This window comes from Leucoraja erinacea, chromosome 4 (genome assembly GCF_028641065.1).
Source record: "Leucoraja erinacea ecotype New England chromosome 4, Leri_hhj_1, whole genome shotgun sequence".
Classification (NCBI taxonomy): Eukaryota; Metazoa; Chordata; class Chondrichthyes; order Rajiformes; family Rajidae; genus Leucoraja; species Leucoraja erinaceus.
Genome location: NC_073380.1, coordinates 60,879,088 through 60,896,262, shown reverse-complemented (window position 1 = coordinate 60,896,262; position 17,175 = coordinate 60,879,088). Strand labels below are relative to the sequence as shown.

At 39.1% G+C, this 17,175-nt stretch overlaps 1 protein-coding gene across 4 annotated transcripts in view; it reads right to left on the bottom strand.

Annotated features, from left to right (window-relative positions):
* sgk3 (serum/glucocorticoid regulated kinase family member 3) overlaps positions 1-17,175 on the bottom strand; it is a 122,192-nt gene that overhangs the window by 35,882 nt on the left and 69,135 nt on the right. For all 4 annotated transcript variants that reach the window (XM_055634404.1, XM_055634406.1, XM_055634403.1 and 1 more), the window contains 9 exons: positions 16,446-16,642; positions 12,162-12,245; positions 10,594-10,666; positions 3,193-3,268; positions 2,333-2,420; positions 2,155-2,204; positions 1,902-1,959; positions 1,658-1,741; positions 1,429-1,560 (listed from right to left, as the gene is read on the bottom strand). In XM_055634404.1, the coding sequence (XP_055490379.1) occupies positions 1,429-1,560; positions 1,658-1,741; positions 1,902-1,959; positions 2,155-2,204; positions 2,333-2,420; positions 3,193-3,268; positions 10,594-10,666; positions 12,162-12,245; positions 16,446-16,523 (723 nt within the window). In that variant the 5' untranslated portion in view covers positions 16,524-16,642. The remainder of the gene's footprint in view (positions 1-1,428; positions 1,561-1,657; positions 1,742-1,901; positions 1,960-2,154; positions 2,205-2,332; positions 2,421-3,192; positions 3,269-10,593; positions 10,667-12,161; positions 12,246-16,445; positions 16,643-17,175) is intronic.

Here is a 17,175-nt window from a genome sequence, read left to right as displayed (position 1 = left end):
CAGTTTACTGTCCATGTACACTCCAAGGTATTTGTACTCCCTGGTAAACTGTACATCCACACCATTGATGGAGACAGGGGTGTTCCTCTCCTCTTAAAAGTCCACCACTAACTCCTTAGTCTTGTCGGTGTTGAGTTGCAGGTGATTCAGCCCACACCACTCAACAAAGTCGTTGACCACACCTCTGTATTCAGCTTCCCTCCACTCACTGATGCAGCCCACAATTGCAGAGTCATCTGAAAACGTCTGCAGGTGGCAGGAGACCAAGTTATATCTGAAGTCCGAGGTGTAGATGGTAAACAGGAAGGGAGAGAGGACCGTCCCCTGTGGGGCCCCTGTGTTGCTCACTACTATGTCCGAGACACAGTTCTGTAGCCTGACATATTGTGGTCGTCCAGTCAGGTAGTTGGTGATCCAGGACACCAATGGAGCATCCACCAGCATCTTTGTCAGTTTGCTCCCTAGCAGTGCAGGCCGGATGGTGTTAAAAGCAATGGAGGTCAAAAAACATGACTCTCACAATGTTTCCCGGCTTATCCAGATGAGCATAGGAACGATGGAGCAGGTGGATGATGGTGTCCTCAACCCCCATCTTTGTTTGGTAAGCGAACTGCAGCGGGTCCAGGTAGGGTTTAACCAGGGGTGTAGGGACGCTGAAGACATGCCATCAATGGTATAGAACATAAAATGGGAGATGCAGAAGACACAAGCGGGCAGAACTATGCAGAAGGTTGTATGAGGTCACAGGGATGAGCCACAAAAAGGCAAGGATGGATTTGAATAATGAAAAGAGAATGTTTCAAGAGGAAGAAAATGGAAACTGATACAGGGAGCAAAAAGAGGTAGGAGGTGGATGGGAAGATGCAAGTAATGACCAGCAGAACATTTTGATGAACCACTCCTTTTGGAAGGTAGTAACTAAAAGATGGGAAGTTGCCTTCAGATAGTATCATCTTTGTGGGAATTATATTTTATGTAGCGAGTAAAAAGGTCCCAGGTAAATGTTTAAAAGTTAACGAGTTTTAGGTCAAAGCCATCAGTGGCCAAATGGACAAGTTAACCAGCTGAGGTCACTTGCACCCACAGGGCGAGTTGCTCATTTACAGGAAATCGTAAGTGCACTTCTTCCCACCATTTTAGAACAACATTAGTAGAGAGCCTGGAACCCATTTTACATTCCATGATCATGCGAAGAGAAAACAAAGCGCAAAACAGTCAAATCAAAATAAATGGAAAGCACATCAGATCTAGTTACAAGTGCGGTGATTTAGTAGTTCTCCATTTGTCGGTTATTGGCTTTTCACTTCAGTATCAGCGCCAATTTCCGCATTAAAACATACCAAAATCTGTTTTTGTTAATGTGCAAAGAAAATCTCAATTCAGTGACAACTGCTTGTAACTGCCTATCAGTTCAAATAAAATACTAACCTCCCCGCCATTAATAAAATCCAGAACAAAGTAGAGCTTGTCTGTGGTTTGGAACGAATAATGAAGTCCAACCAGGAAGGGATGTTTTGCATTCTTTAGCAGCACATTACGTTCGGCCATAATGTGCCTTTGCTGCATTAAGAAAACATTATAAGAACTGGTGAAACACTCCAAAAACAAGAAACTACCAAAAGACATTGATGGCAATATGTCTCATTTCCAACATTACCTCTTTCTTCTTTAGGATTACTCTCTTATGCAAGACCTTGATAGCATAAAGTTTACCATCAGCTTTGTGTTTTGCAAGTAGAACCTAACAAAAATAAGTTTATAATAATGAACCAGATGATTAATGAAGGAAGGAATAATGAACCAGATGATTAATGAAGGAAGATGGCAGCACACTAAATTTCTTAAGAAAAAAGGTTCATGGAGAAATAAGCTGAGAACGTTTGAATATTTTAAAATATTACCTTGCCAAAGCTCCCTTTACCAATGAGCTTCAAGAAAACAAAGTCTGTTGGCTTAGCTCTGAAATACCCCAAGAAAAAACAAAAATCTGCATTAACAATATTGAGTTAAAATACACAATGAATACAAATTGAATATACCTTTAATTGCAATATTCAAATTACCAACACAACTCAACTCTATTCTCCTATTGATCTTTGTATTTATTACAATAAAAAATGGCATTTTAAATAAATATGAGTCTAAAGCACTCACTGTGGATTTCCTGAGGCACCAAGATAAATACTTTCAGAGGTAGAATGTTGCTATTGATAAAGAAAAACATTTTAGATTTCAGGCATGACAATGAATTGTTTCATTACAGAAACCCACTTGCCAGTCTCCGAGGTGACATGCTGTTTAAAACAAAATAACTTCTCTCTAGGTACTGTACCATGTGACCAGGCTTTTCATCTTCATCTTCCGATGGATCAGACTGATTCTTTGGGTTATCCATTTGAAGAAATGCTCGAACATCAAGACTAAAAAAAAGACAGTAATTATATTCAATGACAGTCTCCTTAATGCACTAAAGAAGTTGTTTTTTTTAAGCTGGAAGAAAGAAAAAATCTAAAGAATCAATTATAAAAAACATTAAAAATGCACAAACATCACACTGCAACTTCAAAAAAGAGAGCTGGTTCATCTACTCACATCTTACAAAAGGTAAGTGATTTAGCAGTTAACATTAGCACCATTAATGGGGTCTCCTGGACTTGTCTTGATCTCTTCATGGATGATCTTCCTCATTTTGCCCCCTTATTTTATCCTCGTTTTACTGAATGTGTGCTTCTTGGCAGCTGAAGAACTTCTGGCATCATATATATTGGCTATCCAAAATTATCTCCTGTCTGCAATTTTTGTATGTCTTTAGGTATCTCTACATGAACAAATTTATTCATTGTGGATTGCAATATGTTAGGAGTTTTACCAGATTTGAGTATTGTTGCATCTTTTTAAGTATATAAATTCCAACACACTCACTTTCACAGCTGTTGCCCATTCACAAGACTATAAACCAATACAAGACTTTATAACCACGACAGAGTGGTAGTTCATCTACATTAAATGGGTGCAAGGAAGAAATTGTTGTTCAGATTAGCCAGAGTAATTTGAATGCGATGGTTCTCAAGGCTATACTAGCCTATTTCTAATTACAGGGAGGAAATGAAAAAAAGCAATGATTCAATCTTTCCCCAAGCTCTGGTTTCTGACAAGCATTTCGTTGCCAACCATTCTCTGGAAAATACTCACAGTTCACTGAATGATGGATTTGATACTATTTTCTGAATAAATTCATTCAATCCTGCTCTTCTTTGCTTGATAAAAGCTGTTTAAAAAAAGAGTACAAGTTGAAAGAATTGTTATCCTTCCACTCTTGATGTAAATATGCTAAACACGTTTCTTTATTAGAAAATTACAGAGTAAAACTAATTTATTTAAACTGGACTTTGGTGATGACAGGACTTCAGTGAGATAAAGGGGAAAGGCACAGCTATACATTAAAAATGAAATACTATAATATTTAGAACACCATGTTTAAATCTGGCTAATCATGTTTTAAATCTGCTAGCAAGTCTGAGATATTCTGGTTGGTGAGGTACACGGTTTTCTTTTATCCACCTTAAAAGAAGTCCAATACCTTATTTATAATTTATTGTATTACTTTAATTGAAAGAAGCTTCTTGAATCTAGTTTAGTGATTAGACAAAATTATAAAGTACAGATAGTCAGTTGATAACTTTAGTTGGTTAATAATTTAAAACAGCATAGCAAAATAGGCGATGGCTTGCAAATGTAGTGTTTGGGAATTGACAGAAAGCACTAGTGGAAACAATCAAATTTACAACTCAAGGAACTTCAACACAGAAATGATGAGCTGGAGTCTGGGATCTGGACACAGCAATGCATCAGAGGTTTAGTTACCTGGACACTTCTTGTTCCATGAGGCAGTCATGCCCCTTGGATTAAGTACTGTAGAATTAGTCAATAGATAGATATAGATATGCCATTTATTGTCACTATACATGTACAGTGAAACTGAAAGCTGCTCGTACTCAGTGCATACATACAATTTTACACAAAAAACAAGAAACAGAAAAACAAAACAGAAGGGAGATGGGGGGGGGGAATAGGTGCACAAATTCTACGGCGCTACATACATATATACATATATACAGATGGAAGTCCGTGTTGGGCGGTGTAGTCAGTGCATGTGTGGATTTGAATTTATGGTAGATATAATTCTCGGGAAGCAGCTATTCCTGAGTCTGTTTGTCCTGGATTTGATGCACCTATAGCGCCTTCCAGAGGGCAGCAGGTCGAACAGTCCAAACGCAGGATGGGAGCTGTCTTTGGTGATCTTCTTTGCCCTGCTAAGGCAGCGGGAGGTGTAGATGTCCATCAGGGAGGGGAGAGGGCAACCAATGATCCTCTGCGCTGTCCTGGTTACCCTCTGAAGCCTCTCCCTGTCTGCCATGGTGCAGCTGCCATACCATGCTGTAATGCAGTATGTCAGCAGGCTCTCGATGGACGAGCGGTAGAAGGTCAGCAGCAGGTTAGAGTCCAGGTTGTGCTTCCTGAGGACCCTCAGGAAGTGCAGCCGCTGCTGAGCCTTCTTGATGACCGCTGTCGTGTTGTCCGTCCAGGAGATGTCAGCCGCGATATGGACGCCGAGAAACCGGAAGGTGTTGACCCTCTCCACACACTCGCCGTTAATGTGTAGGGGGACTAAGTCGGTGCTGTGCCTCCTGAAGTCGACAATGAGCTCTTTTGTTTTCCTGGTGTTCAGAGCCAGATTGTTTTCTGAGCACCAGGTTGTCAACTTCAGGACTTCCTCTCTGTAGGCTGCCTCGTCTCCCTTTGAAATAAGTCCGACCACAGTAGTGTCGTCAGCAAATTTGACGATGCGGTTGTTGTTGTGGGCCGGACTACAGTCGTAGGTGTAGAGACAGTATAAGAGGGGGCTTAGCACACAGCCCTGTGGGGAACCGGTACTCAACCTGCGAGTGGAGGAGAGGTGGGGGCCAAGTCTCACAGTCTGGGGCCGGTTTGTGAGGAAATCCTTAATCCAGGCACATGTGACAGTGGGGAGGCCGAGAGTGACCAGTTTACCTATGAGAATGTCCGGGATGATTGTGTTAAAGGCTGAACTAAAATCCACAAAGAGCATCCGGACGTAGCTCTGCCCCTGCTCCAGATGGCTCAGCACAGAGTGGAGAGCTACGGTGATAGCGTCTTCTGTGGATCTGTTTTGGCGATAAGCGAATTGGTGGGGTCCCATCACGAGGAATGGAAGATGTGACTACAGTAAAACAGGTATGGGAATCTTGAAAGCGGTGTTGGAAAACCTCAGGCCTTCATTAGTGTAATACGTGCAAAATTTGTGTGCACTAGAGCAGAAATTGCAGAGGGGATGATAAATCTGACCGCAGCAGAGTAGGCGACATGCTATTCTTTATCCTCACAAGCAAAAGTCCAGAAAGGTGTGTTGCATGCTTGTGGACAAGATCAACAATATCTCAGTACTGGAGAAAAACCTGGAGAGGTAAAGTGAAAGGATGGATCCAACTGTTGTATTTCACATGAAATCCATCAACATAGCTCAGGCTAAGGAGGTTGTTCTGCTGGAATAGTAATGAGCAGCTCAACAAAATTATAAACCAGAACCACAACCCGAGCCAAGTGCACATTTGTACAGGGCAAATATAATCAGACCAGAATGAGTATGGAAGAAATGGGCTTCAATGGAGACTGGAAGAACACTGAAGAATGTGGGAACTATTCCATCTGACTGGTTTATCTCCAATTGAGCTAAAACCAAAGCTCAGATGATTTGAATAAAACAGGTTTGCTGATAAGACAGTTTGAGGTGGGTGAATTTAAGTAGGGGCTCATTTTGGAAATTAGACAGAAAGGACAAGGTGGTAATGCAAGGTTTTCAAAATGGGCAACAAGAATCTGTAAAAACGAGACCGAGTGTCCAATCAAGAGAACATACTGCCATAGAATCAGAGGGGGAAAGGGGTAAACAGAAATAAATAAGGCCTCATTATCTGAATGCACAGAGCATTCATTACAAGAAAGACAAGCCACAACGAAAAACATTTATAGTCTAATAATTATGACAGAGATGTGTTTATAAATGACCAAGATTGGGACATAAATATTCCTGGTACTCTAAAACAGACAGAAACAGTACAGGAAATGGGATAGCTCTGACAATAAAGGAAAGGGTTTAAAAGAGAAAGGGTGCACAGACAAAACAAATTATATAATCACTTTGTATTGTGCTAAGAAACACCCAAGGGTAGAAAACATTGATGGGAGTTGCCTACATGCCCCATACAGTGGTAGGTATAGGATAAATCCAGAAATTAGATAGAATCCAGAAAGAATAATAGAACAATTATTGAAGGGGAAGCATTAATGTATATATAAACTGCACAAATCAAATTAGCAATAGTACAGTGCAGGATGACGTTATGTGCTGTTTATGACATGGTATTCAAATTTGTTCAGGACTACTGCGGGAAATGTTATTTTAGTAATGGTATGTGCAATAAATGAGGATTACTTTGTAATCTTGTTGGTAAGAGGCCTTTAGGAAACTGATCATAAGGTAATAGAATTATAAGAAATTATTTAATGCAATTGAAAAGCACTTAATTCTAAGCAAAGCAAGAAGGCACAAGTTATTGCTGACAGATTTATAAAATAACATTAAAAACATTTGACTGTAAACAAGCAATGACAAACATTTAAAGAATTAAATTCAGTTTAAAGCAAATATGTCAATATAAGGCCTGAACCCCAACAGGCAAATGTTCCCAACTGCAGTTAACAGGATAACCTACTTTTGAAAGTAGTGGGTGATCAATGGAAAAACCTTTTATAGTTGCCTTAAAGAGCAAAAAAGTAATGGAAAGGGAAAAATGCCCATTTTAGCAAAATAAAGGACAGAGACATCAATCAGGAAAGAGAAATCAAAATGAGAATAATCTAGCAAAGGCATGTAATTAGACTGGAAAAACTCCAATGGACATTTAAAAAGAAAGATCAGCAAAAGCTGGTGCAGGTCCATTACCGATTTAGATAAGAGAAATTATATTATAATTATACAAAGGAGGAGCCATCTTGGGGAACGGCTGCTCACTTTTGTTTTGTAGTTCTAGTGAGTCCTGTGTTTTGTTTGTGGGAGAAATAGACTTTTTAAACGTGGGGGGAAGGGGGAAACTATATTTCTAGGTCCCTACCTGGTCAGTGGGCAGCTTTTTTTCCGGGCTGCCCCGTCGACCCGTCCTTGCGGTCAACTAGCGGGCCTGGAGCGCCGTTTCCAGGCGGGGACCGCCCAGCACCTCGGCTTCGGTGGCGGCACAGTGCTGGAGCGCTATCGCGGAGCGGAGCGGGTGGTGCCGACTTCAACATCGGGAACCTGGGAGCTCCAAACCGGCGCGGCCTTGTCGGCTTCGGAAGCCGCGGTCTCCGGTAAGGAAGCGGCCGTTCCAGATGGCCCAGCCGCTGAGAGGACTCTCCCGACGCCGGGGCAACAGCACCCGGCCAGAACGGCCAGGAACATCGGGCCTCCATAGAGGCAATAGCGGAGGCCTCAATAGGCCTGACTTTGGGAGAACTGGGGATGGGGACTGGACATTGTGCCTTCCCTCACAGTGGTAACCATTGTGGGGGGATGATTTTTGTGTGTAAATGATTATTTTAGTTTGTGTCCAAGATGGCTGCCGGAAGGGAGAGTGTACGCTAGCGCGGTTTAGCTGCCGCTGCTCTCTCTTCACATTGTGTTCACATTGTGTTTTTGATTTTTTTGTCTTTGGATCGAATTCTGTTTTTAATTTGTGTACTGGTGAGGTCTTTATTATTTATTTTACTCCGATTATACATTTTTTTACTCTTGTTAAATTCTATAAGGTGTCCTTGAGACTTTTGAAAGGCGCCCACAAATAAAAATTATTATTATTATTATTATATTGGGAAATAAGGAAATAATAATTCCCGACTCCCTCCCACAATCTTTGTACATCCTCAATCCTTTCCACTCATCAATTTAATTTCATGTTTCATGGATTTTGTGTTTTTATGACTGTTGGCAGATCAATTTTTCTCCTGGAATAAATAAAGTTCTATCGTATCATATCATATTAAATTAAATCAATGGATTGCCACTCCAGAGAGCTCGAGGCTAAATCATTGAAAATATTCAAGGCTGACATAGACTTTCGATCTAAATCAATTGTAATGATTAGCGTACACCATGATCAATTAAAATATCCTACCTTATGGTTGTATTAATTAAGCTCTCCCCTTGAGTAAGAGTTGTACGGCACAGAAACAGGCACTTTTTCCCCAACCGTAAATCACACCTACCTAACCAACCACTCAAGCTATTCCCCTCATTATTTCATGAACCTTAATAAGGTCACCAATTAGCAATCCTATGTTACATTGTGAATAGATTATCCTCATAATTAAAACCCTCCATTCCATTCCACCAAACACTCCATTCCAGGCAACATCTTGGTGAATCTCTTCTGCAATCTTATACTACCGCATCCTCCCTGTAGAGTGGCAACCAAACCTCTACACAATACTCCAAGTTAGGTACAGCTGCAGCATAACGTCCTGACCCTTTTACTCCATGGCATGGTCTATGAAGGCAAGCATGCAGAGTGCTTTCTTCATCACTTTTCCATTGGTGTTGCCATTTTCAGCCTCATACAATTCAGGGATAAATTATAGAGCCTGTCCTTGTAACCCTAGTCTTCCAGCAACATCCTCAATCTCCACTGCACCATTACATCCTTCCTATAACAAGTGGCCAAGACTGGTCTTGGGATCAGAATGATGAATGGATGCAAAATACACTATTATTCAACACTAATAACTGCATTGCACCAATTCTTTTCGATTCCTCTATAAGCCATAAAAAATGCAAATTGGGTTGTCAGCCTAATACCAAGAAGGTATTTTCTTTTAGTACCAGGAGCAGGGTGGAAAATAAGGAATGTTGTTGTTATAGAGCTCCTAATGACCAGGAAGGACATTTGAGTAGAAGCAGATTTTTATTCAGATGGTCTGGGCTGGATCCAAGCATAGACCCAGAAATAAACAATCACTCTTGCAAATGGTCATCTTCTTGATTTCTGCTCTGAGGGCATTTTCTTCGAACAACCCTCTGCAATTTGCTTTAAAAAATATATATATATATATATATATATACTGCATGCATTTGTTTTAAGAGGTCACCCAAGAAGTTAAAAACACAGCAATAATAAAATGCACCTATAATTTCTTATAGTAAGTTTGCAATGCATAATAAACTAAATGAAGGTACTGCAAACAAAGAACTGTGCTCAGAACAGTGGATTGTCACGGTATAATTAAAGACTGCAAGTGGACATATGACAAGTTATGCTAAGGAATTACGAAGTCATTCTCACGTCGAAATACATATGACAAGTAGTAGAAAGGAAGAGTTGAAAATACTGGTTTACAAAAAAAAGACAATGCTGGAGTAATTCAATTGGTCAGGCAGCATCCCTGGTGAATGTTTCATGTTGAAGAAGGGTCATGACTCTTTTACTTTCTATAAAATAGCTTTAAATGGCTTTGCAGCTTCTGTCTATGCATGATCATATGATCAAGATGCCGAGTTCAATGTCTTCTACAAATAGATTTTAATTACATTTAAAATGAATAAGTAAACATTACTGAAAAGGGAAAATACATAAGAGAACCAGCTAGCTTCAGAAGAATTTAACCCCTTCCTGGATAAATTGAAAGCAAAAAAACCATTACATTCTTTGTTTGGTATTCATCCTGGAGACTAAACAATTAACTGCCTGACCCGCTATGTCTTTCTTGTAAACCAACATTCACAGTTGCCCAAGGTAGGCATCTCTCCAGAGATGCTGCCTGTCCCGCTGAGTTACTCTAGCATTTTGTGTCTATCCGCAGTTCCTTTTTTCTATTAATTGGGATAGTGAAGGAAGGGGAGTATTTGCAAATCGTTTGCAATAATAAATTTAAGTTCATGCACAAAGCAGCCATCTAACTGACATAGATACTTCATGTGAGCCGACAACTGAGAAAAGACAAACACTGCTGACATTGAGACATCCCACTGTTGACCATTTAATCTAGCACATGGAAAAAACATTAGTTGCAGAGCATGCATCATTTTGTACTGCTACATTGTGATAGTTATTGTAACTGTCAATTGTCTGTGAGTGAACCAATAGAATACATCAAATCCTTAACTTGTTGGACAATCTATCATTTTTGAAAAAAGCTAAAACTTTACACTTATTGCCGGACCACAGCTGTATCGAAACAAGTATGGAAGAAATCCTGTTTACACTGCCATACATTGCTGGAATGGTAACAGTTTAAGTTAATATTTGACAATCAATATTCATTTCAGTACTACAAATTCCTGTACTATTAACATTGCTCATATTGATTCAAAAAGCTCTATTGTTGAATCTCTCAACTTTTTATACTAAAAATGAAATGGCACATTTAGATTTATTCTAGATAAATGTACCATTTACGAAATTCCTGCAAGAGGGAAGAGACACAGAAAACAAACCATTGACTCTACAAAACATTATAAGCAAGTTCAACTGTAATTTTGATCACCTGGTTCAAAATTGTCTCCAAATATTCTTTTAGCAGGAAGCTTCAAAGGAAATTGAGGGTACTGTTTTTTCAGCTGTTAAAGACAGAAAAGTAATTGGATTAGTCCTCGTTTGTGAGAAATCAATTATGTTTGTCTAGCAGAGAATTCATGAAAAAGAATATTGGGAAACCGTTTCTAGATTAGACAAAGTGATGATTGGACCTAGCAGTTTTTGTCGTGGATAAGTTTGTGGTGCAGAACATGGTTAAAGTACAGTGATTTGCTTTTTTTTTTTTTTTAAGTATTTCTCCTGTGTTTACAAAGCAATTGACTTCCGAATTTGGGAATTAAACTTTGCTTGCACTTTTGAAACAATATTCTATGAGGATCATTTCTCTCTCTACTTTGCGACTATCTGCAATAAAGTAGGCCTTTTAAATACGCACACCACTTTGGCCATACAATTTCTCCTGCCATCCACACTCTTGCATATTTCCTCCATGTTTTCCCTGCACCCAAAGACTTTTATTTGTAACATTTCTGAGATGAGCATATGTTAATAAACTCAACTTGATCTGATTACTGAAGAAAGTCAATTCGTTCTCTCCACAAATGTTGTCTGACCCGAGTTGTTTTCAGCAATTTTTTTTTAAATTATTAACTTATGACTTGTTAATCTTTGTGACGAAATGTTCACTTATAAATGGGAAGAACTCGCATCTTCACATTTCTGGAACTTTTCAATAAAATGCAAACAGCATTTTGGTTAAATCTCATTTGATAGACAACAATGTTGTATAACATTATTGCACACTGAAGTTTCCAACAAAATCAGAAAGTTTTGGAGTTGGGCTTGAGTCTTGTAATCTTAAAAATAATTATCTTACTGCTAATTTACAATAATTACAATTTATGCCTGCCCCTAATCAATTCTGGGTCATTCATACTTACAGTGAAGAAAATATAGACACGTCAGCAACAAATATTTTCAGAATCCAAAAGCAAAGTTAACATTTCAGGTCAATGTCTTTTTTATCAGTTCTGACAAAAGGTCATCTACATGGAATGTGACCGGTTTTTCTCCCTGCACAGATGCTGCTGAAAGTGCTGCGTATTCCAGCTTCTTTCCAGCTGTAATTTTTTAATGTCAGAATCAGGAATGCTGAAAGCTATGGCAAGACCTGTAACTTTTCCCTCTTCATCTTGAGAAAAACAATTGAACTCAACAATACTCAATTTGAATTAAAGTTCAATTTTTCCTTATTAAAACAGTTCAGACTTGTGTTGCCTATTTGAAGATCCTTATAATGGGCAATATTTATAAAATATAAGCTGCAGGCTCAATGGTAATCTGAGGTAAATATTTACAGAAGAGAATGTGCTTACTGATGATTAAAGCCAATTACATAATGGTATTAACTAAGTAAATATGCCAATTGCAAGAACTGAATGTCCATTCTCAAAAGATAAAACAGATCAAGTTTAATTTTGAATTTCACATAATACTTGGGTAGTGTGCATGCTGCCTGAAGATAAACAGGAATAAAATACTATTGTGCAAATTCAACACACAGAGAAAATAACTTACTGCGTTGTACAATTTGTCAAACTCCGCATAACGTCTCAAGACGAACCATTCATTCCTACCGACTCGAACCAGCACTTTGTAAACCTGTAGGAAAGAATAGTTATGATGGAAGAAGTTAATTTTAAAATATTATGCAGTCAAATCAACCCATCAACGTGTAACATTCTTCTAGTCTTTGTTCAGTGAATATTTCACATGCGTGTTATGTTGTACAATGAGTGGATATTTTTTGCACTTTCCATGGTCCTGCCACTACTTCATTGCGGACACTGAACTTTTCCCCCTGAAACTGGTACACTATAATGCTGAGAAACTACAGTGCCCTCCATAATGTATGGTACAAAGACCCATTGTTTATTTATTTGCCTCTGTACTCCACAATTTAATATTTGTAAATGAAAAAAAACCCATAAGGTTAAAGTGCACATTGACAGATTTTAATAAAGGTAATTTTTATACATTTTGGTTTCACCATGGATAAATTACAGCAGTGTTTATACATAGTAGGTATGTTACAAAACCTACCTGAATCGTGGCTGAGCATCTGCCCTACAGTAATTGAACACTAAATTCCTTCCATTTGGCCTATAAATTGATGTAAATGAGATTTAAAAATCATGTTTTATTGTGAATTATTTGTGAATATTATTTGGACACTTGGGCTATTTAAAAATGTTAATCATTTATTAAGAAATGGATAGATGTTTAGATCTAGTAAGTGAAGTTTGAAATTAGCTACAATTGGGTAACTAACTAATTATATGCTTTAATTTCAGGTCATCCAAGTAAGATTATTTTATATTTATTTCAGAATGCTTCAATCTATGATAACTGAAAATTTCATTCAGTTCTCTTAATTTTTAAGAAGGTTATGGGCTTTTGACAGCACACGATCACAGCTTTTTTGTTATGTCCATAGAAAATCAATAGGGAACAAGATGCTAATTTCCGAGTATGAAAATGGCCATAACTTTTTTATTACTTGAGATATGAAAGTGAATTAGGTGTCAAATTAAACTTATTGTTATGCTTTATCTGATGGGATAAATTGCAGACTTGATTTTTTAAATCTCAAAATTTTGTAACATTGCTATACATAGTCCCCACATTTTAGGGCACCATAATGTTTGGGACACAGCAATGTCATACAAATGAAAACAGTCATGTTTAGTATTTTGTTGCATATCCTTTGCATGCAATGACTGCTTGAAGTCTGCGATTCATGGACATCACCAGTTGCTCGGTGTCTTCTCTGGTGATGCTCTGCCAGGCCTGTATTGCAGCCATCTTTAGCTTATGTTTAAGAAGGAACCTGCAGATGCTGGAAAATCGAAGGTAGACTAAAATGCTGGGGAAACTCAGCGGGTGAGGCAGCATCTATGGAGCGAAGGAAATAGGCAACGTTTCGGGCCGAACCCCTTCTTCATTTTTAGCTTATGCTTGTTTTGGGGGCTAGTTTCATTCAGTTTTCTCTTCAGCATATAAAAGGCATGCTCAGTTGGGTTCAGATTGGGTGATTTACTTGGCCACTAAAGAATTAACCATTTTTTAGCTTTGAAAAACTCCTTTGTTGCTTTAGCAGTATGTTTGGGATCATTGTCTTACTGTAGAATGAACCGCCGGCTAATGAGTTTTGAGGCATTTGTTTGAACTTGAGCAGATAGGGTGTGTCTGTACACTTCAGAATTCATTATGCTACTACCATCAGCAGTTGTATCATCAATGAAGATAAGTGAGCCAGTACCTTCAGCAACCATACATGCCTAGGCCATAACACCCCACCATCTTGTTTCACAGATGATGTGGTATGCTTTGGATCTTGGGCAGTTCCTTCTCTCCTTCATACTTTGCTCTTGCCATCACTCTGATATGTTAATCTTCATCTCAACGGTCCACAAGACCTTTTTCCAGAACTATGATTGCACTTTTAAGTACTTCTTGGCAAACTGTACCCTGGCTATCCTATTTATGTGGCTAAGCAGTGGTTTGCATCTTGCAGGGTAGCCTCTGTATTTCATGAAGTCTTCTGCGGACAGTAGTCATTGACAAATCCACACCTGACTCCCTAAGAGCGTTTCTGATCTGTTGGACAGGTGTTTGGGGTTTTTTCTTTATTATAGAGAGAATTCTTCTGTCATCAGCTGTGGAGGTCTTTCTTGACCTGCCCGTCCCTTTGCGATTACTAAGCTCACCAGTGCTCTCTTTCTTCTTAATGATGTTCCAAACAGTTGATTGTGGTAAGCCTAAGGTTTGGTTGATGCCTCTAACAGTTTTATTCTTGTTTCTCAATCTCATGGCTTATTTGACTTTCATTGGCACAACTTTGGTCCTCGTTTTGATAAAAAATAAAAGTTTCCAAAGGTGATGGAAAGACTGGAGAAAAGAGGAGGTGCTGAGAGCTCTCTTTTACCTACATTAAGGAGGCATTTAAACACACCTGAACAACTACAAACACCTGTGAAGCCATGTGTCCCAAACATTATGCCCTGAAATGGTGGGACTATGTGTAAACACAGCTGTAATTTCTACATGGTGAAACCAAAATGTATAAAAATACCCTTTAATAAAATCTGACAATGTGCACTTTAACCACATGTGATTTTTTTGTACAGGTGCACAACCTTTTATCCGGAGTTCCGGAAACCGAAAAACTCCGAAAACCGGCCATTTTTTCCAGGATGTCGTCTGCACACCAAAGCTCGCGTTTGACGCCAAACTTGACCCGAAACGACCCACGGTCAACCCAGGTCTGTACTACTGTAGCGGCCGCCTCCTCCCCGGAGACCGGGGAGACACTTAAACATCTGTAAATCATTGCTTAAATGTTAGTCAGTTAGTTTGGAGGGCTTTTATGTGAAGAGGGAGGGGAGGGGAGGGGAGGGGTGGTGAGGGGGTGAAGGGGTAAACTTTAATTCTTAGTCCCGAAATTCTTAAATCCGAAAATGTCCGAAATCCGACAAGTGTCTGGTCCCAAGGCTTTCGGATAAAAGGTTGTGCACCTGTATTACAGATCTCAAAATGTGGAATACAGAGGCAAATAAATAAATGATGGGTCTTTGTCCCAAACATTATGGAGGGCACTGTATCTCTCTCTCCTAACCCCATTCTCCTACCGTCCCCCCATAACCTCCGACACCCGTACTAATCAGGAATCTATCTATCTCTGCCTTAGATATATCCACTGACTTGGCCTCCACAGCCTTCTGTGGCAAAGAATTCCTCAGATTCACCACGCTCTGACTTTAGAAATTCCTCCTCATCTCCTTCCTAAATGAACGTCCTTTAATTCTTAGACTATAACCACCAGTCCCAGACTCTCCACATCCACTCTGTCCAAGCCTTTCACTATTCTGTACGTTTCAGTGAGGTCCCCCCATATTCTTCTAACCGTTGCTAACAATCTAACCTTCCAGAGCAACCTATCATGCAGAACATTATCAAATGCAAATCACATCCACTTCACTATTAAGTGTACTACTTACAATTCAATCAAATCTGTCTAAATTGTCATTACGCCCATCAATAAAGACCCAATTTTTGTGCTTCCATAATCATTTCTAATTGATTTTACCAACTCTCTCACTGATATTCTCCCCGGTTCCATGTTGCATTAACTCCAACTCTCCTGGTGTATTGCCGTTCAGATCCTGTTCTAGGTTCCCCAGTACATGTCTCCTGTCATCATGTCCTTTCCAAGATGTCACTCCTTGGCATTCTTCATAATTTGATATCACAGTGTAATAATCTTTCTTTATCTCCTATAAATTCTTTCTTTGCAGCTACTCCGTTTGTCCAACCTCTTCATAAATTACATAATTGTGCGGCAATATCAAAAATATGTTAATTGTGATTTAATATACGCCGCACATAATGTCTTGACAGAGTTCCAATAATTTCAACCAAAATAAAATTGCTGTAGGAACTCAGTGGGTCAGGCAGCATCTGTGGAAGGAAATGGACAGACAATGTTTAAGTCCAAATGCAAAACATTTTCTGTCCATTTCCTCTCATAGATGCTGCCTGATGTGCTGAGCTCCCCCAGCATTTTGTTTTTCACTCCAGATTCCAGCATCTGCAGTCCATTTAATTTTAACATAGTTGATATGGATCCAAAAAGATAGAAACCTTAAAATTGATTGTTGTTGTAAAAATATTAATTTTTACTAACACAAAACAAATCGTTTGGAAAATACTCTCTACCATCATAAGCTTTTATAAATTATTTAAATGCACAAGTCTATTTGTATTTGCTCAAAGCTTACAGCCATTTACTTCCATACTTACAGTGTAGCGTTTCTTTTTCTCACGGTGTTCATCAAAGCTGGGAATACTGACATTGGGGCATGATGACTTTGAATTCATGTTTGCTCCTTCTCCAAAAGGTGGTTGCAAAACAGAAGAAATGGTAGGTCTTGAATTTTATGGGTGTTCCTTCAAATATAGTAATTCAGGTACACATTTCCCTGCATTTGCCATAGGACCTATAAAATAACAAAGTTGAATGAATGAATGAAATGAATGAAAACTTTATTGTCATTCAGATATACACCTAGACACAGTGCACCTTGAACGAAATTTTGTTGCATTTTACTCTCCAAAATCAGTTAAAAGTTAAAAGTTCCAGGTGCGTCCATAAAAATGCCTCATGCGCATGGTTCTGTAAGATAAATATATATTAAAAAGTTTTTAAAAAGTGACGATATTTAAAAAGTTTTTTGATTGTTCAGTAATCTTATGGCCTGGGGGATGAAGCTGTTGCAGAACCTGGTTGTCCCGCTCATTCATGCTGCGGTACCTCCTCCCAGAGTTAAGCAGTATGAACAGTCCAAATTGTGGGTGTATGGGGGCTCTGATAATGCCCTTAGCTCTACTCAGACAGCGCTTGTACCCCATGTCCATGATGGAAGGAAGAGAAGTCCCAGTGATTTTTTCCGCTGTCCTCACCACTCTCTGAAGGCACTTCCAGTCCGCAGCTGTACAGCTGCCGCACCACGTGGAGATGCAGCTGGTCATG